This window comes from Quercus lobata, chromosome 8 (genome assembly GCF_001633185.2).
Source record: "Quercus lobata isolate SW786 chromosome 8, ValleyOak3.0 Primary Assembly, whole genome shotgun sequence".
Taxonomy (NCBI): Eukaryota; Viridiplantae; Streptophyta; class Magnoliopsida; order Fagales; family Fagaceae; genus Quercus; species Quercus lobata.
Window position 1 is genome coordinate 53,354,533 of NC_044911.1, and position 13,105 is coordinate 53,367,637.

At 34.0% G+C, this 13,105-nt stretch overlaps 1 protein-coding gene across 1 annotated transcript; it reads left to right on the forward strand.

The window, feature by feature from the left end:
* Positions 1-1,815: 1,815 nt before the first annotated feature.
* LOC115955759 (probable pectate lyase 5) lies at positions 1,816-9,463 on the forward strand. Its single transcript, XM_031074074.1, has 5 exons — positions 1,816-2,516; positions 2,917-3,201; positions 3,300-3,921; positions 5,213-5,418; positions 9,150-9,463. Exons 1-5 carry the CDS (start codon positions 2,377-2,379, stop codon positions 9,397-9,399), a joined length of 1,503 nt encoding a protein of 500 aa, XP_030929934.1. The 5' UTR covers positions 1,816-2,376; the 3' UTR covers positions 9,400-9,463.
* The last annotated feature ends 3,642 nt before the right edge of the window (positions 9,464-13,105 follow it).

Here is a 13,105-nt window from a genome sequence, read left to right on the forward strand (position 1 = left end):
TCTATAACAAAAGGTTTTTGGGTGTTTTGATATTTTTGACCTTTTTATTTTGGGATTATGAGGGTAAAAAATGGAATGAACACAAAATTGAAAGGCTTAGAAGTAAAAATTAGTCATTTTTTAGACAACGATTCCCTACACTCAAATAAATTTCTAAAGGATTAGGGTTGTAAATGAATTAAGTCATTCATAAATAGCTCGAGCCTTAATTTTTTGCTTGTTTAATAAATGAGTTAGACACAAACAATTTATTTTTTTCCCCATGAATGGGCTTGTTAACAATAGAGCTAAATTAAAACAAGAAGTTGAGCCTAGGCTTATTTATAGGCTTGTTAATAAGCTTGCTACTGGCTTGAAAAATCACTTCATACTTTACTAAACCTTTAATTAAATGAAAGTTGAGACAATTTGGTAAAACAAAATGAGTCTGATAATATGCTTAGTATAGGTTTGATATTGTACTTGTGTCGCATTTCAAGCTTAAAAGCTTGATATTGAGCTCAGACTTAGCGTGGCTAATGATTCAAGCTAAGCTCAAACTTTGGGATGTTTTGATGAGCTTAAGTTCGAACATGGTTCGTAGGCTTGGTTCAAGCTTAAACATTTTACTTTTATTGTTGACCTTAGCCGAACATTTAATACTCAACAAAACTACTCATTTACAACCCTTGTCAAGGCAGATGTGTCTATAAAATTAAGCTTGCCCTTTTGTTGGAAATTTGATTTATTATATTATTTTGAGAATTAGTATGATTGAATTTGGATATTTAGATATAATTTAATTATATTATGGGAATTATAATAATTTATTAAAAAAAGTTGTTAAATTTTGATGAAAGCCAACAAATTTAGAAGAAATAAAACAAGTAAACATAACTCACTAACCTAAGCTTGTTCATTCAAGACTAAGAGTCTGTTTGGATACCGCTTATTGTTGAAAATTGAAAACTGAAAATACTGTAACAAAATAATTTTTAAATGTTTGAATAGTATCGTGGGACCTAGTTTTAAAGTTGATTTTGCCAGATTTCGTACTTACGGGTCCCGTGAACAGTGCATGATACCGCTTATTGCTGAAAATTGAAAACTAAAAATACTGTAACAAAATAATTTTTAAATATTTGAATAGTACCGTGGAACCCAGTTTTAAAATTGAATTTGCCAGATTTCGTACTTAAGGGTCCTGTAAATAGTGCATGAGACCCACTGTTTAAAACGCAAACACAGGTGCAGATGGATTTCAATGCAATCCAAACTCCCACTAAGTCAATCCCTTTGTTGCTCGTTAGCTAATTCCATTAATTCGATTTGTATACAAATAAAACTTCAATTTATTGTTAGAGTACCATCAAATTAATCATTTGACATTGACATACAATTTTCAAATAGAAAAGATGCTGTTTTTTTTTTTTTTTTGGATCTGTCTACCCTTTTTTTCGTATCATTTCTTCTTGTAGGAGCACTTTATAAAAACTAAGGGGGTGTTTGATACATGTACTTAAAAATTGCAAATTATTATTTGAAAACATTTGTAGAAATATAAATACGTATAATATTGTTTAAAAATTAAAAATATATATTTGAATGGACGTATCAAACAAGAGCTAAGGGAGCCCGTGCTCTGTTCTCGTTAATTTACTTTTACTTTTACCGGAACCAAAATTACCTAAACCTAGCTGGAATCTTGATTACTGCTCTAACCATCATTCTTTTCCCACCAAAAAAGTTTTTGTCTAAATTCGAGGATGATTATTGTAATAAATCCTTCCCTTAAAGATTCTTAACGCGCAGACAAAGCTGAAAAACTAGTTTTACGGGAGAAGAAAGGGCTTCAACGTTTTGTCTCTCTTTCTAGTTCTCTCTCTCATTATCTTTTAGAATGTTATCTTTCCACTCTCCCTCGAATGATTACCATGCAAGGTAGGAATGTGAGCTACTGAGGGAGTGTGTGGAAGGGACAATTTGAAAGAGAGAGATCCATTCTCTCTCCTTCTCTTCCATTCTCCATGATACCCTGGCTATATATAATCAGAGGCACACCCAGCTCGCCTTTCTCTTCCTTTCTTCCCTGTTAAATAGAACATTAAACCCTCCAAAACCCTAACCACATTTTAAAATTATAATTATTGCTACAATTTGCAGCAGTAATTATTTATTATAATTATAAACCTGTTTTATTATATAAAGACATCACATTTTCCCAAAATTTGCCGCATCCTAAGTTGTTAGCTGCTGACTCCTAGCTGTGCATTCAAGGGCAAGCCTTTAGCTTTAAGCCCTTGGCCAAGCCAGACACATCTCAAAGAGTCTGTTTTACAGAAGCTAACAACAAATCAAATAACCCCCCACACACCATTATTATTTTTCTCCTTCAAGATGCTTCGTCCCACCTGCATTTTCTTTATATGTTTTCTTTTGAGCTCTTCTCCTTCTTTTCTCACCAAAGCCATTATCTACAATCTCACCCTCCCTCACCAACACCCTGACCCTGAAGCTGTTGTTCAACATGTACAAAGGTAATAATCATGGTAGTAGTACTACACTACACCCAAAAACACAAAATCCCCCACATGGGTTTTGCTCATTTGCTTGTTTCATTGTCTTTGCATTCTGGGTTTGCCTCATTTTCCAAGATTTTCGTCTCAAACATGAAACATCCCCACCCACCTGGATTCTCCCCAATATTATTAAACCCCAACTATAAAAATCCAATCTTTTCTCATTGCAAAGTTGAGTTTTCACAAAATTTCAAGCATTTTAGTCCAAAACAACAAAAACCCCCATCTGGGCAATCCTCATTTTTCTCTCATTTCAGCATTTTTCACAAACAAAATCCTTTCCCTCTGTCTCACCCTTCCTTTTTTGTTTGTTTTGCTCTGTCTCAGCCTTCCTTTTTTGGTTGTTTTGCTTTTGCAGTAGCGTCAATGCCTCTATCACACGAAGACAAATGTTATCTCTCCAAGGAAAGGACAACCAACAAGCATGCCTCACCGGCAACCCCATCGACGACTGCTGGCGCTGCGACCCAAACTGGGAAAACAACCGCCAAAGACTCGCGGACTGCGCCATCGGCTTCGGCCGCACCGCAGTCGGCGGCAAAGGGGGCCGGATCTACGTCGTCACCGACTCCTCCGATCGCGACGCCGCCAACCCCATCCCGGGCACTCTCCGCCACGCCGTTATCCAAGACGAACCCCTCTGGCACTACTCTCACTTAAAAACACAAACACATTCTCTCTCTCAGGCATTTTATCAAACACTTAACAATCTACTTTTCATTTTGTCTCAAAAATATACAGGATTATATTCTCTGCGGACATGACCATAAAGCTGAAACACGAGCTCATCTTCAACAACTTCAAGACCGTCGACGGCCGAGGCGCGAAAGTCCACGTAACCGGCAACGGCTGCATCACACTCCAGTACGTGTCGAACATTATCATCCACAACATCCACGTGCACCACTGCAAGCCCTCGGGCCACACCATCGTGCGGTCCACCCCGACCCACGCGGGGTGGAGGGGCGTATCGGACGGCGACGGAATCTCCCTGTTCTCGGCGCACCAAATCTGGATCGACCACTGCTCCTTGTCGTACTGCGCGGACGGTCTGGTCGATGCCATAATGGGGTCCACAGCGATCACTATCTCCAACAATTATTTCTCGCATCACGACGAGGTGATGCTGCTGGGACACAATGATCAGTACACGATGGATTCGGGGATGCAAGTGACGATTGCGTTTAACCACTTCGGTGAGGCGCTGGTCCAGCGTATGCCTAGGTGTAGGCGCGGGTACATCCACGTGGTGAACAATGATTTTACCCAGTGGGAGATGTATGCGATTGGTGGAAGTGCTAATCCTACCATTAATAGTCAGGGTAATCGTTACACTGCTCCTTCTGATGAAAATGCCAAAGAGGTAATTTCGATAATTTTTTTTTTAATTTTAAATTTTTGGGTTTTTATCTTTGTTGGGTTGTGACTGGTTTGTGTGTGAAATGGATTATGGGGGGTTTGTGGATTGTGAAAGGGAGAATGATTGATTAATTATATGTGTGATCTAGTGAGACCCACATGGTGAACTTTTTGGGTTTCTGTCTGTAATGTAAGTGGGTAATCAGCCGGGGCTGGATTATCCCCACTTGCAGGATATGGTATTGTGTATTTCCGTTGCATATTTCTTTACTTTCACACGAGGGTGGACCTTATGCGAGTGAGGTCCACCCTCATATAAGGGTGAAAAAGCATGCAAAGGGAACAGAGTATTATTCTTTTTCCACTTGCAGAGGTGGCGCCTTTGTTTACGCGCCGCTGGTTGTCGTTACTACATTATTTTTTGGTTAGTTTGCATGGGGAGGGGGGTCAGTTGGATTTGTGAGAAGATTTGCGTAACAGGTATGGTATGACCACTTGGACTGGAAAAAATGGAGCAGTTGACTTGAAGGTCTTACCTTTTGAAAAACTGTGCCGTTTTAGGAAATGGGTCCATTTTTCTAGAAGTGTTAGGCACCGTGAGTTACTTTAATTTAAACACACCGTGAGTTACTTTAATTTTAACACATATTTTATAATTTTTAAATAACATTATACATATTTTATATATTTTTTTTATCATACATCTTTCTAAAAAAAAATTAAAAACCATTGTTTAAATGCACTTACCAAAATGTGCAGTAAAATATCTGATATCTGAGTGGACTAGAGCCTCCATTTTTCTAAAAGTGTTAGGCTCCAATTTTTTTTTGAAAGTGTCAGGCTCCGTTAGTTACTTTCTTTCAAACAAAAACTTTCAATTTTTAAATAACATTTTATATATTTTTATACTATACTTTCTTTCAAATAAAAATTTTCAATTTTTAAATAACATTTTATATATTTTTATACCATTTTTACTCACATTTATTTATAAGAAAAATTAAAAACGGTTGTTAAACAGCCGTACCAAACGCGCAGTAAAAAATCTGAGTGGACTAGAGCCTAGGAGCTAAAGTGAGGGGTATGGCGGGATAAAGACTGAAACAATGTCAGTGTACACAGTGAATCAAGTCCATTTCCATTGATAGATTTCGTAATTGATAATTCATCCTTTTGCTTCTTGGAATTACTTGCAACACAACAGTACTATAAGCGCGTGGACCATAAATTCACAACATGTATATATATATATATATATGCTGGCTTTATGATAATTTTGATTTGGTAATTAATAGGTGACAAAGCGCGTGGACACAGACGAGGGAGAGTGGACTGGGTGGAACTGGAGGACAGATGGGGACATAATGGTAAATGGAGCATTCTTCGTACCATCAGGAGCAGGGGCCAGTATCCAGTACGCCAGGGCATCTAGTGTGAATCCCTTTTCCGCTGGACTCATTAACCAGCTCACCATGAACGCCGGCGTCTTCGGCGGAGCCAGGTACACGCTCCGACGACCCCACCACCACCACCACCCCCCACATCCCTTTTCCTTTTGCTTTCTTTTTCACCACTATTTTTCCTAAAACAGAATCAACTGCAGTACCTGTCAAAAGTAAGGGCCCGTTTAGTAAAGTCGAAACAACAGTTTATGGTTCTTACGCGCTGAAAACTGCGGGCTCAAAAAGGGGAAAAAAAAAAAAAAAGTTAGTTTGATAAGAGTGTTTAACAAAGCATGATTGCTGTTTCAAAAGTTAAACACTAAATCGAGAGAGCCACGTGATGTTGACCGTATAAAAACAATACAACCAATCACTGATTAGAGTTTTCATATCCATATCGAATATCATATCTAATCGCCCAAAAAATTCTGTCCATTTTAGTACAGGAAATTACCTTTTTTTTTTTTTTTTTTTTTTACATATTTTTCAAAATAAATTAATATCAATTTTTTTAAATTATTTTTTTCTTCACATATAATAATTACATTTTACTCTCTTTCTTTAGCATTGGGTATGTAAAAATAAAAAATAAAAAAGCTATATGTAAATGAATAATGTCATAATAAATTTACTAGCAACTTTCAAAATTTTCATGTTCTTAGATGCGAGTTATTTTGGGGATTAAGTGTAAAATTAATATCTTTTTCTATATGCAAATGCTTTAAAAATGTATCTTTAGTTTTTATGATGGGTTAAATCATCCTATTAAAGAAATTTTTTATGATAAATTTTAAAAAAAAAATTGTCAACAAAATTAGTCTTATTTTTTTCCAAATTTTTTTAAAAAATAATAATTTACAAACACAATCCTTTAATCCTTTTATAAATTCCGAAAATAGTAAAATACACTACTTCTTCTTTTTCTTTTTTTTTTGAGAAGATACCTATAATCCTGCTACTAATAAACAAAGCCCTATGGTCTTATTTTGGTACTGAATTTCGAATTACAAACATACCCCTTAAACATAGTTACTTTCTGTCCATCCTTTTTGAACATTTGTTGTTGGACATTGTCAGAGGAACAGTTTGTTTTAGTTGGAAATACTTCCAATTATTTTATAATTTCAATTTGGCTCTTTTTTTTTTTTATCGCTTTTCATGACCTGGGTTTTCGCTGGAAACTCACTTTAGCTGCACTAAAATAAGGATGTATACGTCATTAAAACAAAAAAAATTGAAGTTGCAGAGAGCTCTGTAGGGTCTTTTCATCGATGCACGTGATGTTTCAGGCATTGGGAATCTAGCTGACGAAGCAGCCTTTTGTCTCTTTTTAGTTTTTAGTCTTTGCCTTTGTCTTCCCCAATGCCTACATCAACATGGATGCTTAGCAGTGTAGCACCAAATCTTTTTTCTCATTGGTAAATTCTTTTTTTTTTGCGTTTTGTTTTGACTCTTTTGACCTAAGCATGTGGTGTGGACTGGTTGTCAAAAGCCTTTTTCTAAAGAGAAAATTTTGGATAATTTTGCCAACAATTTAAAACAGTTTATTTAGCTTTTTAAAGTGTTTTAAACTGTATTTTTACTTTGAATTTTTTTTTTTTTAAAGTTGTATATAAAAATGATAAGTTAAGAGTTGAGCTTATAAGTTCTAGTCAAACAAATACATAAACAGTGAAAAAAAGAATAATCAACGGAAAAGTAATGAGCTACCACTTATAATATGTTATATCAGAGTTCTAGTCTGATTGATGCAGCAAAAATAATTAATGAAAATAACAGCTCGTTTTGCAGGTCCCCCACTTATCTCTAGGACAATACACTAAAGTCAAATTTCCCATGTGGTATATGAATAAAAAGCATCTTTTTTATTTAAAAAATCTATATATAAGGTTGGGAGAGGGGTGAGGTATAAGTATAACTACTTTTATGTGACATTATACAAAATGTCATTATTATATTAAATTTCAAACAAAATTAGTTTGGTTTCATTTGTTGTCTTTTTTAATTCTGAAGTTTAATTTTATATTTTTTGAAATTACATTGTTTAATTTGTTACATTTTAAATTATTGGTTTAAATTAAAAATATATTTCTAATTAATCACAAAGTTTTTACACAAAAAAAAAGACACCAAATATATCTGCAATATAGTATTATTAATGCGCTCAAATAAAAAAAATATTAAAATTACTTTTTTACTCGTTAATAATAATTAGGAATTGACTGTGTTTGTGTTTGTTGCGAACATCATCTCTTAAAAAAAAAAAAATAAAAATAAATAAATAAATAAATGATGGGTGCATGTGTGAAAACAGGAAAAATGTGAGTTGAAATCTGAGACTGATTAGTGAGTAGGACAGTCACACACCAGGCCATGTTCCGGTACATGTGTTTGCAGGGAGAGATATGAGTCAGTTTGTTCCTTTCTCCTGCTTTCCAGCCCGAAAATGTGGGTCCCTTGTTATATATTTATCAGAACCTTGGGGCCCATTCTGATTTTGATAGAAACTAGTACATGGACAACTAGGCTATCTGCATCAGTATTGGGAAAAGGGCTTTTTCTGTGAATTTATTTGCTGTATTCCATTCCTCTCTACTACTTGTCTATTTTATTATAGACTCCTTTTTCTTTTTTTTTTGGGTTCGGCCGAGATTTTAGGTTGCTGGCTACTAATTACTACTAATTAGTGTACCATGCTCATTACCAATTATTAGTAATTAGTATACAAAACCCAACAAGATTTGAATAAGGAAATTCATTATTATGTTGATTCAAAATTCAAGTTGTGGAACAATTGTGCACCATTTATGTTTCCTTGTTCCTAAATTATAAAGTGAGTGTATATTATATCTGTTTGGCATTAGGTTAAAGTAGATTTTTAACTGTAGAGTTTAGTAGTAGAGCTTTTGATTAAAAGCTCCAAATCTCAGCTTTAGCTGAAGGACCCATTAAAGCTAATTTTTAGTGGATTGCCAACTTTTCCGAATTGGAGCTTTAGTTCAGTTTGAAGGATATGGGCCCATTAAATTTGAAGCTAATTTGTAGACTACTGCCAAGTTTTGTAAAAGAATTTTGGAGCTCTCAAAACTCGAAGCTACCTTTTCTTTCATTGGGTAATTCATATCTTCAAATAGAATTTTCAGCAAAAATTGATTTGTTGCCATGTTTAAATAAAATTGTATTGTGATGTAACCAATGATTCTAATAGCATTGTAGTAACTTTAATGCTCTTCTTCAAGAATCCGTTTGGCAGTATAACTAGAATAATAGTTTTCAGTGTTTAAATAACATTACACGTATTTTTACATATTTTTTTTATCTGCGCATATTTTTAAAAAATATAAAATTACTAAAATAACATTATGAAACGGCTTCAAATATCAAATATTTGAATGATGCTTGTATAATTTCTATACACTTTTTCAGAATACAGGCCCACAAAGCACCCCTTTATCCCCTATGAGGGCCCATTCCTTTTCCTTCAATTTGCCTATTTGTTTGCTCAGTGGGACACAAGGCATGGCTTCATGGATTTTGTTTGGACTTTTGAACCAAATTTTGATAGTCAAGAATTTGGTTGTGTCCAGGGAATGTAGGACTAGAGGAAGGCTAATTCCCAATTATTTTATAAACTCTCAACAAACTCTAATCATATTCAATTACTTTTTGTTGAATATTTGATATCCCAACTACTCACAACTTAATTCTAATTATTACACAGAATATTGTATTTTTTTATATTGTGTCATATGTATATATTCATTAATTTGTATTTAAAAACATTGTGCAGAGATGGGCAAGATAGCGGTGAGCCCATCTCAAGTGGGACCAGCCCCGGCGGCACCAGCAATGGCGATGGTGGGTATAGTGACGGAGGGAGCGGTGGCTACTTTGACATGATATTCAAGAACGCGGCGGCACCGCCCGCGTCATCTACTGTTACTACTACAATCTTCTTGTCCCTTCTCATTATTTTAATTTTGTACACTACCACCAACCAAGGTGTCCTATTATCCTTACCATTATTGTTATCATTATAGTTGAAAGAAAAAAGACAAATTATTTATAAATGATTAAAAAAAAAAAAGGAAAATTCGGTGATTTTTTTTTTTTTGGTCCCACATATTATTATTATTCATGGACAGATCCTACTAATATTGTTATTATGGTCTGGTTAATGTAGGTTTTAATGATATACATAGCAAATGTACGGATTGGGTCAATTGGGTTGTGGGTTAAACAAGCCATGTTAAAAAACGAGTCTTTTTAAACAGGTCAGTCAAATTTTTAGAGATAATGAATCAAATCAATTAAGGAAATGAGTTGCATATAATACCTTCTTTTCTTTTTTTTTCTTTTCTTTTTTTTTTCTCATTAAGTGGGCACCGACTATTATTCAATTATTCGTGTTACTGTTATACATGTGAAGGGGAATATATATATAAAACTTTCCATACCCTTCCAATTCTAATAGTTTTGTGCATGACTAAAATTCTTTAAAGTTATGATAACAAAATATTTCATGTTAATAACTACAAATTTACAACTTAAGAGAGATAGATTTTAAGGAGCACAAAAAGTGTATATTTTAAATTTACACATTTCAGATTCAAAGTTCACTAATGGTATGGATTTTTTTTTTTTTTTTTTGGGTGCTAGTTAGACTTTTGTGTTAACTTAGTCCCAGTATTTAACTCTACTACTTAATATTTAACTTAGTGTTAGACATTTAGTGAGCGTTTGGATCTGGATGAACCTGCGTTTGCATTTTTTTTTTCTCTTTTGTTCTTTTTGCACGCATTTCAGCTTTAGGAGACAAGTGCACTGTTGAGTACTGTTCACGCATTGTTGAACCGTGATTTTTGACATTTCTGTGCACACCAGTGGATCCCGTGCACTGTTCACTAGACCCACAAATCTCACTTTTTAGCAATTTTTTCATTAAAAATGAGTCATACGGCACTATTCACACATTTAAAAATTATTTTACTACGATATTTTTAATTTTCAGTTTTTAGCTGTATTCAAACAGGCCTTTAGTAGTGTAGACACGTGGCTGTGGATGCTTTTGCCTTTTGTATATATTATTTTCTTTTAATTAGCTTCTTTTAAAATAATTAGGGGAATGGCCACGGCCATTGATTGCTACTAAATAGCTAAGTAGTGTCAGTGCAATGATATGTGCCTCTATGTCTATGCACCTAGCACCTTAACATATAATCTAAATAATTGTTAGGGGAAAAAAAGTTTAAAAACGGGTGGGCCGTGGGTTAGTCTGTTTTTTATTCAAGTCAAATTATATGGGTTCGAGCCAGGCCTAAACATGTAGGTTCAGGTCGAGTTAATAAATTTTGGTCCGTTTTACCATGTCTACTTAAGAGCATACATTAATCATCTATTTTAGAAAACTTTTTCATAGGAAATTGAAAAAGTTACCAATTTTTTTATAGCTTTTTTAATTTCCTATAAAAAGTTTTCTAAAATGGTTTACTAATGTATGTCCTTAGTAAAACCTTATTATTATTTAGACCTTGGTTAATTTTGGCATTATCAAATTAACTTTATTAAATTAACCAATTATGAAGTTTCAATTGAATTTCTTCTTCTTCTTTTTTTGAAAAAGTTTCAATTGAATATATGTTTACAATAAACAAATCACCATATAATATAAAGTGCACTAAAATAAATACCATAAAACAATTTATTTACAGAGTTAAAAGCCGAAGGATGAATTCAATAGGAAAATCACTTCAAGGTTTATTAGGAACCCAAGGAAGATTCCATTACTTGAATTGATGCTTTTATATATTTGAAAAAATAGGGAAATGTTAATGAATGTTTTTAAAGCATTTGTTAGTGAATCATTTTTGAAAAAAATTTATGGTATAAGAAAAAAAAAATCAATTAATGATTTGACAATTAATGTTAAGTGCACCCGTCAACAATACCCATTGAAATATACTTATATTCCTAATTCCAGGATTACTTATGGATGTAACCTCACACTACTTTATGTCTCCTCCACTTTTCTAATTTGAAAATTCTTGCAAGAACTGCATTTGTGACTTTAAGGTCCATCTTGAAGATTCTTCATGTAATCGATAGGGAACATATTGTGACTTCAGCTTTGATTACTAGTCTAGTTCTCAATAATTCAGTTTTTACATTTTCTCTCCAGATTTTTAGATATTTTCATATTTACTTTCTCAAAAATTAAAAACAAACAAATCTATCTGATCCGGCTTTTAAGATCTTGGTGTGAAATCATCATTATAATAAGATCCAATTGCTTTTTTAGCAATTATGTGGGCTTTCCCACACATTACAATAACTAACAAGCTTGGTTTCTTTGACTTAAAAGCCGCAAATTCTGACTAAGTTGATCTTTGGATCTACTATTTTTCTTCCTTTTTATTTTTTTTTGGGGAAAATCTGTTTGATGATATTTGGCTTCAGGTAATGCAATGCACAAAGGTAGACCACATTACGGGATAACAAAATTGAAAAAGAAAGGTACGAATAATAAACAGGATAGGATATGTGTGGATGGTGTGGCATTTTCGGCTGCCAAGTCAGTTTCAAAGGCCTATTATTCGCTTACGTTAATCAACCTTTTGTGTCATTTTGATTTTGGTGTGGTTCCTAAGTAATAATAATGTAATTCAACATGTCATGTCTCCAATGTCGGAGAAAATTGCCAAACCACCGTCCACTTTGGTCTATGCATTTTTTATAATTCATTGTGCTCTTACAATCTCTCTCCCATCACATAGTCCCATCTCTCTCAAGAACGCTCTTGTCTGCGTGTGTATTTGACTATTTTGTGCTTTGCACCAGAGCATATGATTATATGAATGTTAATTATTAGAAAAAAGAAAGTGGGAAACAGTAATTTAGGATTTCTAACATGTCGGACTAATAAGGGTCTGTTTGGGATTCACTTATTCTGCTAAAAGTACTGTAGATGAAGGTAAAAGTTAGCTGAAATAATACAATGAGACTCATGAATAGTACCAAAAAGTGTAGCAGGACCCATAAATAGTAGCAAAAATAAGGAAAATAGTAAAATAAGCTGGCTTTTTAAGCTGAGCCAAACGCACACTAAGTTAGAGTTTGGATACAACTGAATTTGGGTTTGCGTCTGCGTTTGTGATTAAAACAGTGGGTCCCGAGCACTATTCACGGGACCCGTAAGTATTTTTTCACCAAAAACAATTTTAAAACTAGGTCTCACGGCACTATTCACACATTTAAAAATTATTTTGCTACAGTATTTTCAATTTTCAGCAATAAGCGGTATCTAAACAGATCCTAAATCTTCTATATGGTCTATCCTGTTACTCTCTAAATTTTAGTAGTAACAGTGCATTGTTATAAACTAAATGACCATGCACATTTTAAAGCGATGTAATATTGGATTTTCTGACAAAAAATGCGACTTTATGTAACATGTCCGTGTAACCCAAGTATTGATACAAAACTTTCCAATAGAAATGAGCATCTTGGTGACTTGTTCCAATGGCTCTAGTTGGTGATTCTGACTCATATGGCCAATTGGAGAGTAATGGTATTTCATTTTGAAGGCATAACATCCTAGTATATTCTGTTTGGACAAATTCCCTTGGTTGTAATTTGCATACAAGCCGAGAGAGATGTTAGTGTATAATAGTGATGGTTGATCATACCATAATATGGTTGCACACTTGTTCTTTCACTTATGCAATAATTCTCATTTGGTAGATGGTG